Source organism: Cygnus olor, chromosome Z (assembly GCF_009769625.2).
Source record: "Cygnus olor isolate bCygOlo1 chromosome Z, bCygOlo1.pri.v2, whole genome shotgun sequence".
Lineage (NCBI taxonomy): Eukaryota > Metazoa > Chordata > Aves > Anseriformes > Anatidae > Cygnus > Cygnus olor.
This window is the reverse complement of record NC_049198.1, coordinates 28724200-28750673: the sequence shown is the minus strand read 5'-3', so window position 1 is coordinate 28750673 and position 26474 is coordinate 28724200. Positions and strand designations below refer to the sequence as shown.

General features: G+C 32.7%; 1 protein-coding gene and 1 long non-coding RNA gene across 5 annotated transcripts in view; one reads left to right on the top strand and one right to left on the bottom strand.

Moving 5' to 3' along the window:
- The window catches only part of RFX3 (regulatory factor X3), a 125267-nt gene that overhangs the window by 81011 nt on the left and 17782 nt on the right, over positions 1-26474 (top strand). For 3 of the 4 annotated variants that reach the window (XM_040540788.1, XM_040540789.1, XM_040540790.1), the window contains 7 exons: positions 7869-7943; positions 11965-12146; positions 12744-12863; positions 20567-20688; positions 21753-21865; positions 22596-22711; positions 23200-23354. In XM_040540788.1, coding sequence (XP_040396722.1) covers positions 7869-7943; positions 11965-12146; positions 12744-12863; positions 20567-20688; positions 21753-21865; positions 22596-22711; positions 23200-23354 — 883 coding nt within the window. The remainder of the gene's footprint in view (positions 1-7868; positions 7944-11964; positions 12147-12743; positions 12864-20566; positions 20689-21752; positions 21866-22595; positions 22712-23199; positions 23355-26474) is intronic. The other variant, XM_040540791.1, reaches the window with a different exon arrangement.
- On the bottom strand, positions 7952-12141 carry LOC121061647. The gene is made up of 3 exons (XR_005815199.1): positions 12044-12141; positions 11714-11802; positions 7952-8155 (listed from the first exon to the last, which is right to left on the bottom strand). It is a non-coding gene; the product is annotated as an uncharacterized LOC121061647 (long non-coding RNA).

Sequence of the window (26474 nt, the reverse complement as noted above, 5' to 3'; positions counted from 1 at the left end):
TCTGTGACTAAATGGAAAAGAGTGTTTTCTAACATTTGCCTGCATTTTACATAATTTTAATAGAAAGAAAAAGGTATTTCAGAAAAGAACAACATTCCTCTTTCAGATTTATTTAATTAAATCAATACTTTTTTTTTCTTTTAAAATGTTCATTTGGCTTATTTGAAAGGTATGTCATGCAATTTTCTACGTGGCTTTATGATTACCAAGCATAGGTAGAACAAGAATATCTTTCTATAGTCAGAAGTAAGGAGGTGGGTCTCTAGACTGAGTAAAATTGGAAAAGTGGTGTTACTTTCAATATTTAAATACTGGTGATATCCCTATGTATTTGTAGTTGATTTAAATTTTTGCACATTTGAATACAAATATTGCCTCTTTTAGAAGTCATACTAGTCATCTCCTTCAAATAAGTTCAAACAAGAACATGTGCAGTTTTGTGGTTTACATATCGCATTGCAAGTCTAGTTTTCTATTGTGACAACAGAATAGAGACATGTTTATATGAATGTGAAATCAAGTGAGGTATAAATGTGTCCAGTAAACACAAATGAAGAGTAGTAGACTTAATTTTAAGTTGGATGTGCTAGAATCACTTGAATGATACCAAAACTCTGTTCTACATTTTAAAGACTAAGAACTGGATTTTGTTGCCAAATTGAAGTCAGATTTGCCAAATTTAACGAAATCTGGGGTTTGTTCTTTCAACAACACTTTGTCTTCATGTATCAAAAAACAGCCTCTCTTAGTTGCTCTAAATAACTTTTATAGATCGATATCAACTGTTAGTAATATTAAATATACCCATATTTAAATCACAATGATTTAAATGTATTTTTAACACTAAAACAGTGTCTTCTGTTTTTTGTTAAGGTACTGTTTATTTTGTATACTATAGTTTTGTAAGTAAGATGTAGTGGATTTCTTTCTAATTAAGTGGGACACTTATTTTAGATTTTATCATTTTAGGCTCTTCATATGTATTGTTCAGCTGAAGTGTTGAAGAATCAGCTGAAACATTAAAGGTTCAACTAAAACTGTAATGTTAAAACACAAAGTCTGTTTAAATTTTACTAGAAGACTTAATTAAACTATGCAAAATAGAGCAATGTAATGTTTTATTTGTATTGCACCTTAGAAACCTAGAGCTCGTTTCACTTGTGATCCTCATTTGATCCTCATCATCATAATATTTTTCATCCTTGCATAGGAAAGTTATTGGAGACATCAAAATAACATGTATGCAAACTGATTTGCTATTATAAATTTCAGTAAATATTTCCAAACACTGAATAAATTTGAAGAATTTTCACGTAGAGAAAAAGGATATAGAAATGAATGAGAAATTACTTATTGCCACATGTAAACAAACCAAGCATTGTTTATTTTTGCCATAGAGTTTTGTTTACATACAAAGTGCATTGTACACTACTACACATACACTATTTCTTTTATGCAGTATTCAATAAAATAGACTCGTAGATTTTTTTTTTACTTTAAGTCTGTCTTCACTTTATTTTGTTGTGGCTTAACATAATTATGAGTTCTGTTTGGGGTTTAATAAAAGGTGAATATTTGTTCATAATTTTATTCATATTAATTTCTCTAAAACATTTATACAAGAAAGATCTCCTGCTCAAGCTATAGCAGGTGATAACAGTGTTTTTATAGCCAAAATATTAAGATTTGTGCACTTTCTTAACTGTTCCAGCATAAATACAATAGTGGCTTATGTTAGAGTTCATAAAGACAATTTTTTAGCATTTTCTTCTGTCATCTCGCTTCCATTGATTTCATTGCTTCTTCCCATGATATCCTGTGCTCACCTATTAAATTATTTCTCTACTTATTAAAAATATATGTATATTTTTAATAAAGTATAAAGGCCTTCAGATTCTAAGACCTGTATCAAATATTAGGGAGATAAACAGCTTTGTAAATTGACCTATTTGATGTCAGTATATGTGGATAGCTCAAAAGTAGATTGTGAATGCATTGAACAAGAAGTGATTCACCCTAGCTGGTTGACCATTTGAAATGAGTTTACATGTTTCAACTTGTTTGAAAGATCTTGGTTAATTGGTAGTTATCCTTAAAGACAGGGCAGCTAGAGTTAAAAGTCTAACTTGAAAATTGAATTTCTGTGTTAATAATGAAACTTAAATCACCTACAAGTGTCTAAGAGCTATTCTCGTGATTATATATATATATATATATATATATATATAAAATGATCTGATCAACAAATTTCATAATACTATGAGTTTTAAAAAATACAGTTTTTAATAGTGAAGGTGTTACTATGCTTGTCAGCCAGTGAGAGGCTTTCCCCCCACCCCCCATTAGTCTTGTTTTTTTTCTAACAACCTTTAGGACTGTTCTGCAGATACAGTTGTCATTCATCAGTCATCACCAACTATAGGAGGTCTCCACTCATGCTGTTGCAGAAATTTAGACACTTTCAGTGCAGATCTAAATATGCATTAAAATAAAACCAAAATTAATATGGACATGTTGTATCACCACAAATTATTATTTCTGGTAGCAAGTAGAGTGTGCAAAATATGCTCCTATCGTTAAAGAAGGGATGATACCTACCCAAAACGTGTCATGTAATCAACGGAAGAGAATAACAGATGATATAAGGAAGCCTAGTGTAGACATCATATCCTGATTATAATAGCTCTACTGAAATTATATTATTGTTTTAAGAACAAAAAGCAATAAATGTTAAAATGTTTCATCTAAGCTGAAGGGATTATCATTTAGAAAATAGTTGGAGATTAAATTTTATTCATTAATCTCTTTCCCAGTAGAGGAACTCTTTCCACCTCCATTTTTCAATATTTCTGATAATTTGTGGCAGAATTGTTATTTATCTCGATCCGTCTTAACAAAAAACAAACCATTTCTGATGAAATAGAAGATGCATAGATTTCTTTGCTGCAAAGGAATATTAGATCATCTGGTCTGATCTGTTACACTGGCAAGATAATTCCATATGTCTTCTTCAGCTGAGCACATTAACATGCCTTTCGTGGAAAAGAAAAAAAGAACATCCATTTTCAGATAGAAGACAATATTTTTTTTTCTTTCTTTTAAACGAGTCATAACAATGGTTAATCACTACCATTGATTAAAAAAAAATAAAAAATATGTAGTGTGAATTAACTAGGATAATAATTGGAGGATTTGCGGATCCGGTGCCTTTATAAACTCCCTGCTTTGGTTTCTCCTTCAGAACTCTGGAGCATCATGGCTTCTCCTCTGTTCCAGAACAGTAGATAGTTTTCAATGTTGCAGTGTGGCCATAATAATTTTTCTTGCTCTGCCCATGTGAGTCCCTTGCTCCAATGTATGTCTTCAATTGACGCTGTGCCCTTTGCACAACACAAGGAATATGGGGAAAAGGGACAATGACCCAACTAAGGTCAGCCATACCTACCCTGTCCTGCATCTCACTTCACCTACCTATTCTCCTTGTTCCTCTTCTGAGTTAGTCTGGCTTCAGCTTCCATTTGCTGGCTTTGGCTTCAACTTTCATTCGTTGGCTTTTGGTCTGTTTTCTACGTAAAAAGCCTTGTAGCACCTCATAGTTTGTTTCCACTTTCGGCAATCAAATATTTATTCTGGTATTTTTATATCAAAAATGAAGGTGGAGTATTCTTGGAAACAAGATTTATTCCAGTGCAGCATTCCAATTATTGATAAAAGCCATTGCGTGACACACAATGATTTTTTCATACTGCAGTGTTCAAAATGGGTGTCTCTGAATCCATGAGAAAGTTTTCTATTATTTCCTTTTCTTTTATTTGGAAATGCATTAGCTGGATGCAAGATGACATGCCACTAATATTCTTTTAACAGTCATTATCACTGGTGTGAAGGTATTACCTTTCTGGAGAACTGGATCTTTCTGATTCAGACTAAATATGTTTTTTGTTCTAAAACAACCAGTCTCCCTCTCTGCCTTGACATACATGCTTTCAGGTTTGGTTTTAACAATAATCAGAACTCAGCATTCCTTTTGGCTTCTCACTTTTGATTTTCTTGTTTGAGTAACTCCTAAAAATGTGTATGACTTTTCCATGTTTTTCAGAGTTAGGTGGAATGTACATGCTCTGAAGTTCTCACCTAAGCTTGACAAAAGATTTTTTTTTCTTGAAAGAGTTTGTATCAAATATTGGAGAAATTACCAGAAATAAAACCAGTTTAGAATCTATTTGAAGCTGTAGATAATAGTGATTACACCTAGAAAGAACTGGATGACCTAGGGAGAGAGAGTGGAATTGGTCTCATTGTTTGAGAACCACCTGCAAGGAAGATAAACATGGAAAGCAATTTTTCAGTTGTAAATTTAGGAAGGAGAACGTCATCTGACCTAAACATTTTGGATTTTTACCATCCTATGGCTGTTATGCATGCTTTTCCAGTTATAAATGCCCTGTGTTAATTAGTTGAATCATGAAAAAGTACTGCTTCTTATGCCGTTGGTTCTTAGGAAAGTAGTTTTTTGTTTGTTTGATGGATTATTATTTTTTTGTAAGTGGATTCGGGATAGTTATTTGCTATGTCTATTTTATACACGTCTGAAATTATAATGCATATTATGTTTACCTAGTAATATGTTAATGAACACTAATGCATAAACTAACAAGAACAGTTAATAACTTCCAAATCAGTCATTCACATAATGACTGAACATTGCAGGTTTATGGATGCATGTACTGGGATCAAACTATTATATTTGTTAACACCAGGGAAATACCCTTAATCAATAATAACTGTGTCAGAATATAAGGTAATGTTTTCACATAATCACAGAACCACAGAACTGTAGGGGTTGGAAGGGACCTCGAAAAATCATCGGGTCCAACCCCGCTGCCAGAGCAGGTTCCTTAGAGCAGGCTGCCCAGGTAGGTGTCCAGACAGGCCTTGAATATCTCCAGAGAAGGAGACTCCACAACCTCCCTGGGCAGTCTGTTCCAGTGTTCTGTCCAGTGCTCCGTTTTAGTTGGCAAACGAAGTAAACTGAGGGTGAAGTCCAAAATGATAGTTTTCATGACTACCATGCTTTAATTTAGTTCAGCCTCAATATTTATGTTACCCTCAATATTTATGTTACTGTAAAAACTGATTATCATGCAATATTTAGCATGGTTCAGTAGGAGTTGCAGTGATAATGATAGTGTACATTTCAGTTATCAGTCAGAACATTTTAATAAATAATACTTTGGTCTTTTTAAAATATATGACCGATCAAAATAAATGAATATACACTTAAATAAATGAATGTGTAATTCTTTTTGTCTTTTAACATTTTAGATGCAAATAATGTTAGTTGTACCTGGAATCTCTCACTGCATATTGCTAGAAATGCAAGGATATCAGTCTTCTATTTGTATGTATGCAGTACATAAAGTAAATGTTAAAATTATTTTCATATTCTTCCTGCAAAATATCATAATAAAAAAAAACACACTACATTACCTACGTAATTGATGTCCATATGTGCTTACATGCTGTTTTGAATAGAAATGAAATTACGAATAAATTAGTGTCTGGAAAATCTGTCTTCAGATTAAACTTATTTTATGCTAAAAACATTGAAGAGGTGAGTGTATAGCTTACATAGGAAGAAGGTTTCTGTTATTAAAGAGAGAGAGATCTGTCAGATAAAGCCAAAAGATAACTTTACTAAAATTTAGACTAGAAATAATGAACAAAATAATTGGTAGTGAGGACAATTTCTGTTGAGAAGCTTGCCCTAGATTATGATGATTACTCAGTTTAAATACAAATATGATATCTTTCTGAGCTTGATGAATTAAGTAATATGGGGTTAGTGTTGGCCAACAATGGTGAGCTTACGTTATGCAGAAAAAGTGGACTAGATGATCCTAACAAGGTGAAAATCTTGTTTTAAAATCTGGGGATTTGTAAATATAGATTTATTGTCCTCAATGGTAATAATGGTGAAAGCTACTTTAAAAAGAAACCGCAGCCACAAAATTCCCCCAAATGACAACAAAGAAAGTTCTTTATTTGGCTAATTGCATAGCATCACCAAGCATTGAAGTAATATGGCAGTGAGGAATGAATGTGATCTGTAATGCCTCTTTTCGTTACAAGTGTAATTCTTACTACTTTTTAACAGATTGGTTCTGTAAACAAATGGGACACGTTGCAACAACAAAATTAGAGTAATGCAGTGGAATGGGCAGTAGAAAGGAGTGAGAAAGAGGACATGTAACTTTAGTGTTGTAGTATAGCTGCAGACTAAGCATTGTTGAACAAGTAACCTATGATTCAGAATTAAGATTTGTATGTGTATGCATTCTGTGTTGTTTGATGGTAGAAGGGAAATTCTACAGCTACAGTATATAGTGAGTTGATCTTACCAGATGATGTGTTAAACTTGTATTTCTTATCATATTGCATACTTTTAAAATTCGAACATTTCTATGTGATTGAGTACTTTAACCTCCTAGTATTCTCCACTGAAGCAAGAATAAATCAGAATATTAAATTATTGCCATGTCAGAGTATGTTTTCTTACACAATAATAACATATTCTCAAGGCATTTCTATAAAAGTTTTATATATTTAATATTAAGCAGTTATAGGAAAGAAACAAGAAATGATTTCTTCAAATTAGTACAGTAAAAATATTGGTCAGTCACTCTGGTAAGAATAAGGAAGAAGCTAATTTTATATGTGCAGTAAATTCAAATATCAAAATATTTTTCAGTTTCTGGTATATGGAGAGTTAATTAATCTTGTTACTGATATGACTAGAATCTTTGGATAGTACTGTGATTTTTGAAGTAGGATAGGATGGGCTCATGAAAAAAGTCCACAGGGAGAATGATAAGTGGTTTTAAAAATACAGGTGGCTTTTGTTTTGGCCATTTAATATAGCTATTTAATTATATGCCTTTTCTTATTGCGCATCCTATCGTCTCTGTCATTTTTGATGTTGGTTTTGCTCAGTTAAATTACAGTTAGGTTCTAATTTTATTCTTTAATGCTGTTGTTATGGCACATCAAAAGATCCGTTGATACTCAAAGAGAAAAGAAGAGGAATGGATGTGAGAGTGTTTATACATTTGCATTTGGAGAATAACTACTGTATATTTAATTAGCGGTGTGATGTTCTTTTCCCTTTAAAAGACAAAATTATTGTGAACAAAGCTTTTTTTCCAAAGGCTAGATCCTGTAGTCCGTGTGACTCCTGAGTTTCCATTTACTTTGACAGCTGGGAATATTCAAAGTGTTCTGCTGCAGTAGTCAGTTACAGCGATATTCTGTCCCATTGAAGCTAATGACAGAAAACCTGTTGAATGACTTGGGGTTGATGAGATGTGCTTGTTATTGCAGAAAGTGGAAGTTTTGTTTCAAATTCAGTTGTTTTTTTCAAGCTGTACACTGCTGTTCCTGATTTGGAAGGGAAAACATATGGACACCTTTCTTAAAATTCTGCTTAGGTTTTGTTTGTTGTTGATTTGTTTTGTTTCGTTTTATTAGTGATATCTTTGTTCAGTCAGTCATTGTTGCTTTATTTGTTGTTGGTTTTGTTTTGGTTTGGTTTTTTGATGTTTCAAAGAATTTCCTGAGCAGGAAGGAAAGTAAAATGGGTGTAGAAGCTGTGATCCTACGATACATATGCAAACAACATGCCTTTCTGACCTCATTGGGGAAGTTTGTGTGCAATGGGACCATGGAATTAGGCCTTTTAGAACATATGTCCTAGCCAGGAAATAAAGGAGGCATTTCTGTTGATCTGTAAGCAACCTGTCAAAACTTCTCTGATCAGGCTTTTTTACTATCTTGTCTTGAGTCCTTTTTTTAATGACATCTATTATCAGATTGAAATGGCGATTGAGACACTGCAAAAGTCTGATGGTCTGTCCACTCACAGAAGCTCTCTTCTCAACAGCCATGTAAGTTGTCTCTTCTTCACATACACTCTCTCTTGCTTGTTCTGCATGCTTAGCCTGCCTCTAAATGTTTTATTTTATTACTACTTTGCAGTCTTAATCTTCCCATTTTAGTTGCTTGTAACCTTATACTACATCTCCCATGGCTTTATTTTGTCAGGTTAAATGTCTTTGTGGTATATAGCAGCGTATTATCCGTTTCGAAGGCTCTAAACCTGCATTAACACAAATTAACAAATTCGTTTTGCAGATTATAGTGTAAAAGTCAAGATAATGTTCAAATGATCCTTCATTAGCTAGCTTTTGACATTTTCAAGAAAGTTGCCTACCAAGAACAATCTGTGTACTCTGTATTAATTTTGGGGCATGTGAAGGATGAAGAGGCAAACAACATGACTAAATATCTTTTGATTGTTTTTAGATTTTTCTTCATTTATTCTAACTAGACAATTTATCATGAAATGATTTAGGAATTCTAAAGATCCATATGATGACATGGAAAAAAATGAAAGCACTGTGTTAGTCTGAAGTACACTCAGCTGTCTTCCTCTTTGTTCATACTTTGAAAATCTTAACAGTTAAGAATTTTCCACATAGGAAGCTGGAAGATATATGTGTAAAAAAACATGGTCTCCAAATATAGTGATAAAACCATTAAATGTAACTTTGACGTGAAAAGAAAAAGGACCAAAGTTAGTTTAAAACTTACTGTATAAAAATAATATTGCTTTGTTAGTTCCTAGTCTTTCTTGAAATGCTTTTTTTCTGTATTTTTATTTTTGTATTTGATATTTTTTCCATGTTGATTAGTTCGTATTCATCTTGCCTCTTTGTTTACTTCTCAGCCTAACTTATGTAGGTTATTCAAATTCCTTTGTTGCTTTACTGTAGAAATTTAAATTTGGTCTTAATGTAAAAATGTGATGGTAGAGCCTGTCACTCAGAAATCAAATTAAAAATGTGCGTGTAAGTAGGATTTAGTTTTGGATTTTTTTTTAATGGGTCTGGTAATTTCTTAATGAAAACTAGAATTGTTTTGTTGCTTTGTGCTTAAGTTTTTGTGTGTTTGTGTTCTTGTTTAATTGGTTGGCTGGTTGGGTTTTTTAGTTTGTTTAGAAAATGACAAAAGTTCATGAGGAAAATCATACTACACAGTTATGAAAGAGAAGGACTTTTACATATTAATCTTCTAGATTTTACTTCTTTTGTAAACATTTTTGATTTTTATAAAAGAATTGCTTTGAAGATAGGACAACCAAAAATATTAAAATTATTTAAATGTCATTGTTAGAGAGACTGTAACATTTTTTGCCAAAATGTCAGAGGGTTGTGTTAGCACGTGAATTTATCCACTAGTTGATAAGTTTATGTTTAATCCTGTTACAAAGTCCAGAATTTGTTACAAAACCAAGACTAATTATAAGATAAGGTCCTGTATACCCCTCCCCCCAACTGTATTCCACTCATTTCCAGTTCTCTGGACTATTTAAAATGTATTCCTATTAATTTTATGTGCATCCAACTGTTACAGAAGTGTCATCATGCTATTCCTTTCTTGACTCTTGACTCTTTCTTGATTCTGTGGAGTGGAAAAAAAACAACAACTCCTGTATGTATTTTTTTGGCAATCAAATTTTCCTTAGCCTCAGTCATTTTAAAAGAAGTTAATACAATCTAGATTAGACTTATTGGGCACTTTACCTATTTTAAAGCAGTGCTTATTGATTTTAAACTCAAGTAAAGGCAATATGGAGGGAATTTAAGTACGGATTTGATCTTTGTGTCTTTAAGCTGTTCTTAATTTTGTCTTGGCATTTATTAAAAGAATTGGCTTTAGTAGGTTTTAAAATAGAATTCTAAATTGTACATTTAATTAGTAGTAACTTTCACTTTGCAGGTGATATATTAATTTGTGGGAAATACAAAGTCTTAGGGTTTTCACATTATGATATCGGTATTAGGTTTTCTGGAATTTTTTGACTGAATTAATGTGTGCTTACTTTAGGGAATTTGTCATTTCCTCTTCTTTTCTCTCCTGGTTTATTTCTGCATGAGTCTGACATTAAATTAATTGGTAGTTTAATGTTTTATGAATGTTACAGCTCAATTGGAGTCAGAATCGATTTAGCAGGTCTGACTCCATAAATATTTCATACTTTTAACCATTTTACCCATACAGTATGGTCAACATGATGAATTAAAAAGCTAGAATTCAAACCTGAACAGCTCAGTTTTAGAATTGTATTTCTTCTTGTGAGGAAAAAAAAAAGCAATAGTTTTAAAAGCTATTAACAGCAGTTTTATAATATTTGTAAACAATTCTCCTTTTAAAATCATATATTAACTGCACTTTTCCTTCCAGGTTATAATCTAATAAATGACTTCAAACCTTTGCTACCGAAGTAACTCCTGAAGCAAAAATTCTTACATTGCACATATCTTTGTGTGGGAGCTGGGGAGTGGGAGTGGGAGGTGTTTGTTTTTGTTCTTGTTTTTGTGTTGGTGGTGGTGGTTTTGGCAGCCAAGATACAGTTGAATAACATATGTTAGAAATTCATATTGTTAATGAAGTGCACTTAAAGTGAATCTTAATAGGTTATAAGCCATCTGGAAGAAAATATCTTTAATAATACACACAGAACTCAATTGGAAAAAAATATGTATATTTTTTGTCCATCAATTTTTCCTTTTGGGGAAAACTAAAGTAAAATAAAATAAGAGTACTTCACATTCCTTATCTGTTCTGATTTAATTATAGATTTAATAATATATGACATGTTATATATATTTATAATTAATATATATTTAAATTAATATAGCTGTACTCATAGATTTAAAACAAAGATTAAACGCAAAGTTAAAAGATAATTACCTTTGTTTCTAAGCTCAGATAGGCTTATGTCAGGTCATTAGTGAAATTAGCAGCTCAATACACATTGAGGCAAGAGTTTATTTTAACAGTTACATTTTTTCTTCAACTTTAATATTTTGGTTTAAATAGTTAGGAAAAAAAAGGGAAATGAAATGCAAACAGAAAACAAAATTTGCAAATCATTCAAACTAAATCTAAAGAAGAATTCCAGAGAACTGAAACCACGGCAAGTGCTGGAGAAAGAAAATATTAGTATGCCAAAAAACTAAAACAGTGGAACTTAAGAATGTCTTCAGCCTCTACTATTTCTGATTTCTTTTCTTGTTGTCCTTTATTGTTAAATCAAGCAGTATTTAATTGTCATTTTTTACTTTTTTTAAAAAAACTTTTTTGTATGTTATTGGCAGCTAGAGGTGTTTTATGTTTGTTTGCTGTCTGTAAAGTCCAGTGATATTAAAGTCTTTTCTTTCATGTTCCCAAAATTACCCGCCATTGTTACAAGGAAAGATTCATGTTTTTCCAAGAACCTCATTATGTTCTTCCTTGAAGTGAAAGTCAAACAGACTATAACTGAGGAGTATTGTACCCCTTAATACTTTCAGTGTTATTATCTAAGTTGCTCTTTGGTTTATATGCAATAGCATTTTTCTTTTTGAATCCGAGAGCAAAAAAAAAATCCTATTCAGTTAAGTATTGTAAAGTTTTTTTTTAATAGCAGGCAAAGAAAAACGTGCTTTCTAATGCATCAGCTAACTATTGTTAATCCAATGAGTTTATTTGTGCAATTTATATGAATTACATTCTTGATGATTGTATTTCTCTGAAGTATTAACAGTTTGTCTCCAAACTATAGTTGGTGTGTGGTACTGAACCAAAAACATTTTAAGAAGTATATACTTACCTGAGATCACAAGTGCAATGAGTTCCACTATTTCTTGGTAATTCTGGAGATCCTAAAGGATTTTGATGTAGCTAGCACTTATGGGATCTCTGTATAAAAATGAAGTTATTATTCAATAGACCTGAAGAGTGACTTCAAAACTGTCGTACGTTAATGTTGTATGATTAAGATAATAATAAAGTAATAATAATAAAGTTTTAGTGAATTAATAATGAATTTACCTTTTTTTCCCCATTTTATATGTCATATAGCTTCAGTGGCTTTTGGACAATTATGAAACTGCAGAAGGAGTGAGCCTCCCAAGAAGTACACTTTACAACCATTACTTACGACATTGTCAGGAGCACAAGTTGGATCCAGTCAATGCTGCCTCCTTTGGAAAACTCATACGGTCAATCTTCATGGGATTACGGACACGAAGACTTGGAACTAGGTTTGTGTCAATAAAATTCTGAACTATAATAGAAAATGCAAGCAATAACTGTGAGTAACAAACTTGTCTGCTATTCAAGAAAACAAACAAAAACTGTTTAAACATTACAGTAGTTTTCAAGATGTCAGGTCTGTCTCTTAATTTCAAACAGTTCTATGATTTTCCAGATGTTATTTTTACTTTTCCTGATTTTGACAGTTAATATATTGACATTTTTATATTTACACTGTGTGTTCTTATCAGCATAAATTAAATACAGTCTATGTTTGGAAATTACTCAGGATTGTGTTTCTTAATGACTTACAGAAGTTGCATTTATTTTTTTGTTTTTTTTTTGTGTTAGTTTTGTGTGGGGGTTTGGTTTTTTTTTCATTATGATTATTTCTCTTAAGTGTAAAATTCTGGATAATATTTAAGAGAGTGAACTAATTGCTCAAAGGTGGTAAAATGACACCTATGTAAAAAAAACAGGTATGAAAGTGGAGTCAGGCCTAATTTGTGGATATAATTTTCCAGTCTATGTAAATTGTAAAGTAATGTGATGTATATGCATAAAACTAGTGTTATTGTTCTTACAATGCTTGTTCTTTCATAAAGGGGCAACTCCAAATATCATTACTATGGGATTCGTGTCAAGCCAGACTCTCCTCTTAATCGACTACAAGAGGACATGCAATATATGGCTATGAGACAACAGCCCATGCAGCAGAAACAGAGGTAAAGTGTGAAATGAAGATGAATACTTATTAATATTTCTAGTTCATAAAGCCTTATGTTCTTTTATATGGAAAATTCTAATGAGAATTCTATTCACTTCCTGTCTGTGAATCATAGAATCATAAAATGGTTTGGGTTGGAACAGACTTTAAAGATCATCTAATTCCAACCCCCCTGCCATTGACAGAGACACATTCCACTAGACAACGTGGAAGCCCCATTGAACCTGGTCATAAATACTTCCAGGGACGGGTATCCACAGCTTCTATGGGCAATAGAAAAACAGAAGTTCGCTGTTATTCAACTGCAGATACACACTTGACGTCACTCAAGTCACACATCAGTCAACATAAAAAAAAATATTGACCTGGAAATTATAATAAACCTGCAAAAATTAATAATAAAAAGTGAGATGTGATACAACCAGACTCTTTTAAACTATCTTGAGTTCTTTTACCACAATCTGATGAGAAGCATTAAAACCTTGAATTTTAAATGTTAGTGTTTGTTTTTAATATGATATAATTTTATGTATAAGCTGCTTATAACTGAGCTCATGGTTAAGTTCAGTTTGTCATTTATTTCTTTTCCCTGCAAAGAACAAAGATGACCATAATAGTTTGTCTGTAAGTGATTTAAGTATTTTCTCTCAGCATCTGTTTTTACTGGGGATCTTCTGAAATCTCAGAAGTATTTGAAAACAGTGGCACTTTTCTGGGAAGACTGAAGGAGATTTTTATTTTTATTTTTTTCGCAAATGTCAAAATGACAACAGAGGCCTATGCTTGTGGTGAAAGAATGTGCAGATATGCATATAGAAAAACCTGTATTGAACAGACATTTTTAGGGGGGAAAATGGAAGTCAGTACACTTCTTTGAAATTACTTTTTCCTTGAATGATGTCACCAGCCTCCCGTATTACACTAAAGTGAAATATCTAAGATGCCTGATTTCATGTAACACATAAGTGGAACAGCAGCATATCAAGCGAGGCATCTTTAGAGCTATTACAGGAAAAAAAACACATTTGAGTGAACGGCTAGCTATAGTATACCAAGGATATTTTGTCTTCAAACAGATATCACTCTGATCTGAAATGATTTTACTATTACTTCCTGAAGTAGTAAAAGCACTAAATAACATAATCATGGTAACATACATGGTCTTAACCATCTTGTGCTGAGCATACTACGGATGTATGAGATTTCTTCCAATACAATCATGCAGGGAATTCTTGTTACAAAACTAATTGCAGGATCATATGGTGATAGTTATTTACAAAAGCTCTAAAAAAAAGCATGTTTTATCCAATTAAGCTCATTCACTCACAGGTTTCATTCACTCATGCTCAAAATCAAATGCATGCACCAAGATACATGCCACAGTTACCTAACCAGAATTGTTTGTGAGGGACATGGAAGATAAAGGATGCCAGTTATCAAATCATCACCACCTCTTTTGTGTTCTTGATTCGCAATGACAGAGTGATTTTGAAATTGTATTAAATGACTCTTGGGAGTGGACACTATTTTTCCTTACTATTTGCCTTATTGGTTTGCTTAACACCACCATATGTCTTGCATAGTTCTCCTATCTTCCTTAGCTAGGGATGTTTGGCAGCATTTTCTTAACTCTCTTAACTTTTCTTAATTCTTCAGGTCAGTTTGGCCCCTGACCATACCTGAACGAAATCATGCATATGACATTGTGTAGTGTTTTGTGCTTATCTTTCCTTTAACCCATGTTTCATGTGTGCACATGTGCACATGCATGCTCCCTTTCATATTCAATTCATACCACACTTAAGCTTTGTTGCGATAATCTGTAAAGATGTTGATTAAAGCTGGAAAGTACAAGGCAGTGAGTAATTATGCTGAAGAAGTTATTACATGGAAGTTACTGTTCTATAGTAGAAAAGTTGGTGATGCTTTATTTTCAATTGAGGCTAGTGAAAGGACAGAGGAGAACAGGAAAAGTGGAAGCCTCTATCAGCTGTCTTCAACACTGACTACAGAATAAATGCCATTGATTTTATTATTATTATTTTCTTCTTATTAAAAGGAAATACCCCAATATAATTACTAAGATGAAGTTTCATCTTTTTGCTTAGGAATTTGCATTACTTACCCTTATAAGTAGTGTTGCTTGTGTTCTGTAGCGTTCAGAAGCTAGGGTTTTTGGGGAAAAAAGAAATGCTACATACAAAAATGACTTGAATTAAACCTTAACTTAAAACAATTTAAAATTGAATGTGTATTTCTGAAATAAGATTTCTTCCATGTTTACAGAACATACTTAGTATCTAATCTCAAAGTTTGTTATATGTAATTTTTTTTTTTTATCATAATTATCCTGCTCTACTGAATTCTAACATAATAAATATGAGATAGCTGAAGGGTGACACATTGCAATTTGCATGTTTAGGGTAGCTCCTTCTTCAGCTTTATTAATGTTTTCAGTGTTTCTTTTGTCCTTTAAATCTGTGGTAAATTGCAGTCAATATACTTTTTCTGTTTAGTCATACCAATTCTTCCACCTCTATCACCTCTAATTGGATAAACACTTTTAGTCCTTTCTTGCAAAGACTGTAGACTGAATATATGCTACCAATCATTTTCCTTCGTTCCTGCTCTTAATTTGAGGGTCATGCACCTTTTCCATTTGTGTAACTTGGCTATTCCAAAGTACTCCTGTATGGTCATGTTCAGCTTGTTCTGGGCTTGAATTCATGGTCTGAGATTTATCAGACATAAATTTCAGATGCAAGATAATGCTCTTGGTTGCTTAGTCTTGGTTATGATCAGTGTTAGCTGTGGGAGTACTCTTTCTCTGTTCCAGTAAGAAGAAAAAACAATAACTACCAATCACAGATGCTAACAGTCATATCTTCCAGCTGAGACAGTGGTGGTTTGGAGACAACAACCACAGATCAAGAGACTTAAAGCACCTTTGAACTGGAGTGAAGAATTGCACAGTTAACGACTAGTCTTGGCTGGAAGATAATAGCTAACACCCTGCCTTTCAGCTGGACCTGCTGTATGGCTCAGACTTGCAAGGGAAGGCCTGGCTTGCCTCTGTCATCCTGCTCATAGATATTTTCCAGGGTAGGAATAAACAGGATATTTAAATGGTTATATTATCCATCAGTTCTGGGTCAAATGCAGGCTAACGAATAGTAAATGGACATCAAAGAAAAATTATTAGGAAGAGATGAAGTAATATCCAACCCAAATATTTTGCCGGGTATACTTGTACAATTTTATGTCTGCTACTAAACACTTGCGACTTTAAAGTACAATCTTATTACGATATCTTTCCCATAAGCTGTCCTTTTCAGACAGTTGTATCAGAGACTCACTCCCTAAAGTCAAGTTCCATTTTTTTTTTATTATTTTATTTTTTATTTTTTTCTCTCTTAGCTCATCATGAGCAGAAACTTGTAGCTTAGGAGGAGGTGAGTTATCTTTATGCTTTACTGTCGGCAAATAGGTATAGACACACTTATCTGTTCCTTACAGCATTCTTTATGTTTCCACTTTTATTTCCATGAGTAAACCTCCAGCTTTCCAGGTTAATTTCAAATATATCTCTCAGTACTTCTGTACACAAGCCGTAGTTCCTTTCATTTATGGGAGCTCCACAGTCAGCTAAGATATTTTTTAATATATACAATAAATACATTGTTTTATACTGTATATTGTAACATTCAGCTAAAACATATATTAGTGTTCTAATCAGAACGCATCAATCACTGCTTTCTATGGATGCTATTTACCCTACATATTTATTTTATGTAGAAAATAATCTGTATTTTTGTACTGTTCTCTTGCCTGTTTTCTTGTGTTCCCTAAATATACTGGTTAGTCAAACATTACCTTTAAACCAAGCTATTGTGAGTCCAAAGCATCAATTATTTATTAATCTTTTAAAAGAGGGTTTGGATTTATGGACAGTAGAGAAATTACATGTTACAGCGTTTTTGTATTTGAAGATAGAGATCAATGCATCACAGCCCAAAAATACTGATATCTGTAAACTCATCTAAAATTTTCTTGAGACCGTATCCTAAAATGGTTAATAATAGAACTTACATGATAAACCACTAAACAACTTCCAAATGGAGTACTTCAGAAAACACCCACAGCCTTTCTCTTGATCAAGGACATATCTTTTGTGTATAGTATGGTTGGGTGCTGAGCTGTTTGTGGCTTAAGGAATTAGAAAGGTATGCTTCAGCTTCTAGATTATGTTTATCTCAGCAACCAAGAAGGACTTTTTTTAAAAAGTGCACACATTGAATTTGCATTCTTTAAAATTCTTTACAGTTCTACCTTATTTGATTTCAGACAACCATGCTTTAATTAAAATATTGTCTGCATGTTTTTGAGGGTTTATAATGTTTCACAACAGTGTACTTGGAAGTGTTTTTATTTCCTTTTCCTAGAAAGCAACTGGTATAAACTTGATCTCAATACCAAAAAATTCTAACATCCAAGTATTTCTCAGTTATTTCTTTGTTACCTGCAACTTTTTATGCAATAAATTTTTAAAGTATTTGGCTTTCTTTGATTTTCCTATAGTTAACTCTAGTAAGTGTTGCCTCTTGTGTTAAAAACTGTTTGAAATATCTTGTTTTCTGCTAGTTTTAAAAGTTGATTTTTCCCCCCTACTGGCATTAATGGGAACATTTTATTTGTACACAATACTAAAATGCTTTACCATACTTTACACACTGTTACGCATAAGGTCACCACTTTGTTACGTACTTGGGTGACAGTGAAATCCTAGTGATAAATCACAATAATAGATTTAAAATGAGAAATGCAAGCATATTCTTATAGCTTAGTTCTGTTTGTTTCTACAACGCCTACATATTTTTAGCAAGCCAGAAGGTAGAAATTTTTGTTATTAACAAAAAGAGAGAAAGAATATTATAAATTGCATAACAGCATGAGTTGAATTTTTCAGAAATATATTAGGTTCTAAGACTTTAGAGGGAAATCCAAATAGTGGCAACAAGGCAACAGTGCAAGCAAACAACAAATCTGCTGAAAACTTAACTGAAAAAGCTGCTGGTTTGTGTCTGTCTTGTGACTTAATCAATCCATTTTGGCTCCTCGTAGTTATTTGTTTATTTACTTTATTAATTTATTTTTATTTTTGTTTGCTTCTGGTCCTACAGATTGTTCTTGTCCTGTATGTGCACTTCACATCAAGCAGACATTTTCTTATTCTTCCCCTTTCTGCCTTATTAATGAATATTAATTGTTTGCTGTACAATAATTTTAGGCAGTATTTATTGATCTGTTCTGCAGTGGGAGAAGAATTTTCTGTTAATAACGTTTGTTCAGAGTTAGACTGTGGAAGTCAATTAAGTTGTGTTCTAAATTAGGTGCCTAGTGAGACCAGTATATCATTCTGCGTCATTTCTGAATTCCATGTTCTGATTTCAGTGGTTCATTTTTTGGGGGGATTTCCATATCTTTTCACAAATTGAGAAAATCTCTGGTATTAACTAAAAACTTTGCTAACATTTGCTGTGTTTATGTTAACCTATATAAAATTAAAATTGTGTCCTTTCTGGGTCAAATATTGTAAAAAGTTTTAATATTCATGTAAAGTCAGGTATTATTTTCAAGTCCCGATCTCCTGGCATGTTGTAGTTTAAAAGAAAAGAAAAAGGTGAAAGATTAAATACGTTATAGGTTAGTAGGGGGCTAGAATAGGAAAACAAAGTTGAAAGTCTAGATTTTTTTTTTATTAATAATTTTACCAGCTAAGAAATTCTAACCATTTTTTTCAATGCATCAAAAATAGATAGAATTTAACTAATGGTTTGTGGAGAGCCTTTTCTCATCTAAACTGATGAAGTTCCACCTGTACATAAACAATAGCAGATCTAAAAATCTTAACTACTGTTTGTGTATGTTTCATGTGACGCTCCTGAAAAGAATATTTTCTTTTTTTCATTCCTTGGTTTAAGTGATTTTCTAATGAAAATGGATAATTCCTGTTACAAGTCCCCTGTCATAGTGCCAGAATTAGGATTTTTGCCCGGCATATTTTCAGTAAAGCACAGCAGATTAAGAAGGTGGATAATCCTGATTCTTAGCGCCAAAGATTTTTTTACTTTTAATTAAAATTTTGTGGTTTTGTTTTGTTTTGTTTTTCTAACTGAAAAACTCTTAAAGGAGTGTCATTTTTAGTGTTCAAAACATTTGAATCATGTTTCAAGAGCTGAAGGGTCTGTAAAATAATAAATTTTAAAGAAAGAATTGGAACTGCCTTAGACGTTTTGAAATACAAATATTTATAGAAGTTGGTCTGCCTGGTATTTGCAATTATAATACATAATGAGAGAGAAGTTAAGAATTCTTCCTAGATGAATGGCCTGGATTACAGGGAGATTTATCATTGAGGAGAGTTTAGTGCTACCATGATACCATAGATGAAATTTTAGTCTTTTTAAAGTCAATTAAAGCTTCCTTTCTGTCTTGAATAGGCACAGGATTTTACACTGGATGATAACAGAATGTGAAACGTAATATAAATGTCCTAGAGATAGGATAGGTATGGGTGTCTCTCTCTCTCTCTCTCTTTTTTTTTTTTTTTCCCAAGCATTTAACATTCCTGAAGTTATAAAACTTCTTATTAATCAAGCCAAGAGTCTTTCTCTTTGAAAAGGGTACTTTCTCTGTATTTTCTTATTGTATACTTAAATTCCTGTCAAGAATGCCTAGAATACTGAATGGATGCTTTTCATGGGAACTTGGTTTTAAAGTACAGTCTTAGTAGTTACACAGTGCATTGCTATTTTATGTTTACCAGGAACAAAATGAAAGTTCCCAAATGATTAAACTGCTTCTCAAAGTAGTGCATCTAGTATGGAATTTATTTTCACGTTTCTGAAGTTAGCATGGAGTTGAACAGTCTGCACAGCAATTCAAACCTGAGTTAAAACACATCCTGTTCAGCTTTGGTGTTTCACTTATTTTCTTCTCTGCTGGCTACAATTCTGTTTTGAAGTGCAAAGTATGCAACATGGTACCATTAAGAACTGGGACAGAGTAAATTCTCATTTTTTTGCAAGTCACAGGCAGGATCTTCTGCCTACCAGAATGATGTCTTACAACACTTGACCATCCAATCTAACATTCCCATTTTAATAATTGTGATTTCTATCCTTTATAAAAGATTCTGAGAAATGACTAATGGAGGATTTAGTTTTCCAAGTCGCTTTCTCAGGCCTTCTGTGTTTATAAGATACGTTTGTTGCATTTCAAGATCTTTCAGTTTTGTCCTCAGATAGTAGTGCTGTTTTTCTTAAGGTAATAAAAACTTATTTTTATAATACTTATTCCTTGGAAGATGTGCCATTTGGAAAGGGAAATATTTGATTTCTTCTGGTGTAAATTAGCTGGTCTTATGGGTATGCTGTTCCTAAGCTGAATTCAAGAATAAATTGGTATTAGTGCTGTAATATCACTTGTATGAATTCTGTTACGCATTGGTAATGTCCTAGGTTCCCTTAGTAATCTGTTTCTTCTGTTATTTACAAAGTAAATAAACTTTGATACATTCTTTTATTACTTTTCCTCAAAATTTTATTCTGAGATGGAGAAATCAGAGTGAACGTAGACTGTATGAGCTCATTTATGACGATGTGAACAGAAGGGTTAATTTCAAACTTGATACTTTTGTAGGTATAAGCCTATGCAGAAAGTGGATGGAGTTGCAGATGGCTTCACAGGAAGTGGTCAACAGACAGGCACGTCTGTTGAACAAACTGTAATTGCCCAAAGTCAACATCATCAACAGTTTTTAGGTATGAAAGCATGTTTTATTCTGCTGTATAAATAAGATGACCTCCACTGCAGATATCAAGTCACATAAGGACAGGAATTATTTCTAAAGTTATAATGTCCTCTTCAAAATTTTTACTGACAACAGAACAAAAAGGTACTTAAACTACATTACATGTTTTCTGTTATGAGCTTTATGTAATATTTAATGTGCATCATGTAAGTATGAAAGGAAAAATACGCACATTCTGTGTTTGTGTGGTATATTTAATATTGTATAAATCACAATGCAGTTGCGGTGCAGTTAGATGTAGACATGTGTACTGAAATTCCTGTGATGACAGTTGTTTCTTGCATGGTTGTTAAAGTGCATTCTGATGATTAATAATGTGTGTATGTGTGTGGGGGTGTATTACAGTTATAGTTTAACCACCCTCTTTTGAAAGTGTACTTTAGTGTTTTAAGTGGAAAGAGACAAACAGTTGCAACTAGAACCTCAAGGTTCATGTTTAAAACTGCAAATTGTGCATTCATTGATCCAGTTAAGCATTTAAATTTCTCAGTAATGAAAACAAATGGTAACTTAGAAATTTGCTTATATAAAAAGCCTCTGTGTTATTGCAGCTGTTGTGCACTTAAGTGGTTAGGATTTTCAAGCACTGAATCCTTTGGCCTACTATTGCTATTATTGAAATCATTGAGTACACAAGGATGTTGTTAAAATACTTTGAATTGCCCTTCCCAGATGTGTTTCAATGCAGCATTTTTCCCTCAGGTCAGCTTCTCTCTTGGAAATATTTGTGACAAATACAGAAATCACACATTTCAAACAAAAAATACGTTATTGAGTCTACTAAGACCCATCATGCCTGACTACACAGAAACTACATCAGTTGTACAAGACAAAAGCTATTTAACAATTAATCTTTTATACATTGACATAAATATTTTTCTTCATCCTGCAATGTCCTGAGCATGTTTGGTTTAACTTTTTCTATTTAGGTGTAGTATGTAATTTACATGGCTTTTATATCTTTAAGAATCATTTTCACAATAGTATTCTCTCATTATGTTGTCATGGAAACAGATGCATCTCGAGTACTTCCAGAGTTTGGAGAAGTTGAAATATCTTCTCTACCAGATGGTACTACCTTTGAGGACATCAAATCACTGCAGAGTCTTTATCGAGAGCACTGTGAGGTATTTCCTATATATATTTTTGAATGGGGCTTTGGTCTAGTGGGAGGTGTCCCTGCCCATGGCAGGGTTGTTGGAACTGGATGATCTTAAAGGACTCTTCCAACCCAAACCACTATATGATTCTGTATGATTCTATGATTATTTGGAGGGTCCCCTTCACAGGGAAAAATATATAAATAAAATTTTCTTCAGAATGAAAAGTAGTTGTAGTTGTTTTCAGAATTTTAGAGAAACTAAACTTCACATTGTACATGCAGATCTTTGCTTTAGTCAATAGGAAAATGTAAAAAAAAGTTAAATTTTAAAGAAACATTGAGAAGTTTAAAATATATTTCATATTGAATAAAAATACGTATTTTAAAATTATTTTAAATGTGTTTTCAAACCTATCTGAATTATTAAAATGAATAAAATAGCAGGTTTCCTTTATGTTTGCAGTAGCATTAACAATCTTTAGGGGTAGAATTCCTCCGATGCGTTTATGTAGGCCACGTTCATTTCTGGAGGCTTCCTTGCATGTGCACTTGGTCTTAATGTCAGTGCACACCAGCTTATACTACTGGATAATACATGGATATCAAAGATATTAAAACATTTATTCCTTAAGAAATGTAAAGTTTGCACACACTTCACAACATTTTGAAGGAAAAAAAGCCATACCTCTAGTTGGAGTTGGGGTTAGTGAGAAGCTGGGTAGAAGACAAACAGTATTTGCATGTTATTTTCTCAGGCAATACTGGATGTGGTAGTAAATCTTCAGTTCAGCCTGATAGAAAAATTGTGGCAAACTTTCTGGCGCTATTCTCCCTCTACTCCACCTGATGGCACTACCGTTAATGAACCAAGGTCAGAAAATATTTTGTCTTTGTTTACTGCTTAATGGAAGTGTAAAATAATAATAATACAAAACATTGTTGACTTTACCTTCAGAGTAGTAAACTTTCTTCATATACTATTTTTTCAAATTAAATGTATGTTTTCTGTCACTTGTATTAAAGCTGTTTTTATGGCAGATTGCAGACCTGAAATACTTCTGTTTTCCATTTTTAATTTTGGATAGACAACTACAGTAAAGGTGTGTTTTCACAGTATCCTATCCAGTACTTTTAAGACAAAAAGATCATTCATACCTCTGCATAATTTATGGGCTGGGGCAGTTCTATGAAGGCATTTTTCTAATTCAGTTTCATGTGACACAAGGTCTAAAGTTCTGTTCACTGTAGTTGAGCCATCTATAACTTCTTTATTAAATAATAATTTTTCACACCAGTTGCTGTTTTTATCTTCTGCAAATGCATTTTCATTTATTCATTTGCTGCATTTGTTCACTCCAGCAATCTGAGTGAAATAGAAAGTCGACTTCCAAAAGCAAAGCTGATTACTCTGTGCAAAAATGAGTCTATTCTGAAATGGATGTGTAACTGTGATCACGTGATGTACCAAGCTTTGGTGGAGATTCTCATTCCTGACGTCCTTAGACCTATTCCTAGTAAGTTGAAAACAAATATTTCGTAAGGATTTTTGTGCATGTGTATATGTAGTGGTGGTAGTCCTGTGGCTCGTGGGGAAGTTTTTGAAATGATTTTCAGGGTTAGAGAACTATTGCGTATCATTTATCACTAATTCTATTGGTTAGAAGACTTGATGCATGCCTTTATATTTTAAAAGTAACTAAGGATCTTAGAACAGTTGGAAGATCTAGTTCTCAGGATCAAACTTCCCATGAAAGGTGCTTAGTAGACACACTGTGACCCTGAGACAATGTGAACTGTCCATCAGTCTTTCCACTAAATTCAGTAGTTTTTAATCTAAACATTACAAATTAATGTCTGAAAAAAATGTATGTGAGCTTTGTGAGTTCATTTTTGGACATTTAGTCTTTTGCTCGTTATCAGTGGCTGCTGAAATCAACTTTAATGGCTGTTAAGGCAATGAGGAATTAACTCTGAAATTTTTAGTCCAATTTATTATTCTGACCCAGTATTTTTTCTTTCATTCATCCTGCAAGAAAGAGTCAGTAACCGTCTGGCCATTTAACCACTATAAGGAGTACATCTTTCTGCTGAAAGCTAATTTTACTAGAATCCATCATTGCTCCAGCAATGTATTTTTATGGCTATTTTTGGTAGAAAAAAAGGGAAGTTAACTCCTTTATAAAACCTTTATTATTACCTCATTGTGTTAAATAATAAAACGAAATCATATTAGTAACACAGTATAATCCTTGTCAGTCCTAAGTGTTATATCCTTTCCATGAAACAACCAAGTCACTTTACAAAATTGGATTAATATGTTTTAAAAAACTAGGACCTCAAGTAGCTTTGCAGCTAACAAAGCTATTTTTTCATGCTGTAAACACATGTTCCAGTGATAAGCAATTCATAAAAAGATGTGCAGGTACTGCCTTCTTGAGAAGTTTTATAGACTTTTTGCTTGTCAGTGAAACTAAATTAGGTTTCAGTAAATTATGTATGATACAAAAGAATTTGGAGCTGGAAATGTGTAAAATCTGATGGTCAGCTGTTACAAAGGCAGGGTTTTTTTGAAGGAAAAAGTAAAGTCTTGATAGAGATCAACATAATATATCTTTTAATCTATTTAGCAAAATAAAGGAAAATATTTTCTCAAATTATTGACAACCATTACCTGAACAAATTATTTTGCATTCATTTATATTTGATGTTTTACTTTTCTATCTAATGAAAATGTAAGTAGCTAGGATATTATTTTAGAGTAATATGGTCTATATCTAGCAAATAAGCAATAAAAAAAATTAATTACAACATTTAATTGGTTGAATTAAAATTCTCTCTTCCAACAACAGAGTATTTTCTGAATAAAAAGATGGAGCGGCCATGGAATTTTTAAATGTTTGCATCTGCACAAGGGTTTTTCATTAAACCTGCCTTTCACCTTGCCTTTCACTTGCTTCCTGCCTGGTGGTCTCTAAAAAAGTTCTTATATGATAGCTCTATGGCTTGTGGCCTCTTCCTGCCTTTTTAATAAGATGCACTGGGCATTGCCAATATAAGATTTCAAGAAAATGGATGCAATCATTTAAAATCAATAACTACAAACATCAGGTTGTTTTCATGCCTTTTTCTTTCTTGCTAGAATTAGCAAGAAAAATATTTTAATAATTGATATTTTAATATTTGATACTTATATTTTATACGTATATTTTATGAACATTTTTATAAGCATATTTTAATAATTGATACTTATTCTGTTTGAAATCCTGTTTTGGGAAAGGATATTGGATTTCTTGGTGCATACACATTTCTAATCCTAGGATAAATTCTTCCCAGCAGATATCTGCCTTTATTTTTTTAATAATCCAGTGATTTTCTGCTCAGAAGTCCGTCACTGAACCGAAGACAGCTAGTATATTTCCTTGCTTTTATCTTCAGGACCAGCTAACTAAACTGCTTTTTCTAGTCAGCTTTCCTGCAATGATGGTACATACAAGTTCTCTCTTGTATATACCATTATTAAATATTTAAAATATTACTAGTATTTGAACTCTTACTTTTGAGTTAAGGTATTTCCAGCCACTATTGCAAGAGGCAAAGAGGAAGCTCTAAGGTTGTGCTTTATGGTTAACAAGGACCAGAAAGGAGCTGGGTGAAGTAGCAAAATTCAGTATCTTCTGTGGGAAAGAATTCAGGAACGGATTTTGGGAAAGTTTGATCTGTGTGTAGATAAAGGCAATCTAAATGCTTTATCAAAAGCATCAGGTTTATTATTTTCTTCCTGCTTAAGTGGAAAGATATTGACAGCAGCTGCTCAAAATGGAAGACAACAGAACTTGGATAGTACTTGAAGTAAACATGATTTTTTAAGTTTATCTTTTTTCATATGTAAATTTCTAGTGTTTTTCTTCCAGAAGAACCTGTATGACTGCTCTGTGTAATACATATTACTGGAGTAGAAAAGAAAAGAGCATTGAGGAAAAAATTGTTACTTTATTTTTAACCTCTATGTTAAATTTGTCAGCTGAAATGTTCAGCACTCACAAATTGAATGAAAAATATCTGTGTATAAAATGCCTAACTTCCTTTTCTTAGGAAAAGTCAAATGCTGTCCATCTGAGTCAGGAATAAAATGGATTATTATATAATGTATTTGGCAATAGACTATAGAGCTCTTATGTTTTTCTAGCGGTAAATGTTTTTCCCATACTGTAGAGTTCTTGTGCCTTCACAAGTCACGAATGGTCACTAATATGGTTTCTGTTCATTACCACTACAAATTCAAAGGAATGTGAAAAAGATGTAATGATTTTTCTGTTTGATTGTTTTTCAGTAAATTAACTTGCTAGTAGCAGATTCCATAAATAAAGGGATCATCAGTAGCTCACATGGTAAAAAGAGCATTTCTAAAAGACAAGTTCTATCAGCATTTATTTCTTAGTCTACCAGGAAGTATTCAGCCATATAAACAGAATCCAGTCAATCTGTACTTGGAGAGTTTCTTCTCACATGTAGCTGAAATCATTTGAAAGAAAATGTAGTCTTCCTTTTCTATTTATTTTACTTTCCATTTTTTTGCAGCTGCATTCATTCTCTATTAGTCTTTAGAAACGTAGTTTTTATTTTTGTCTCCTTTT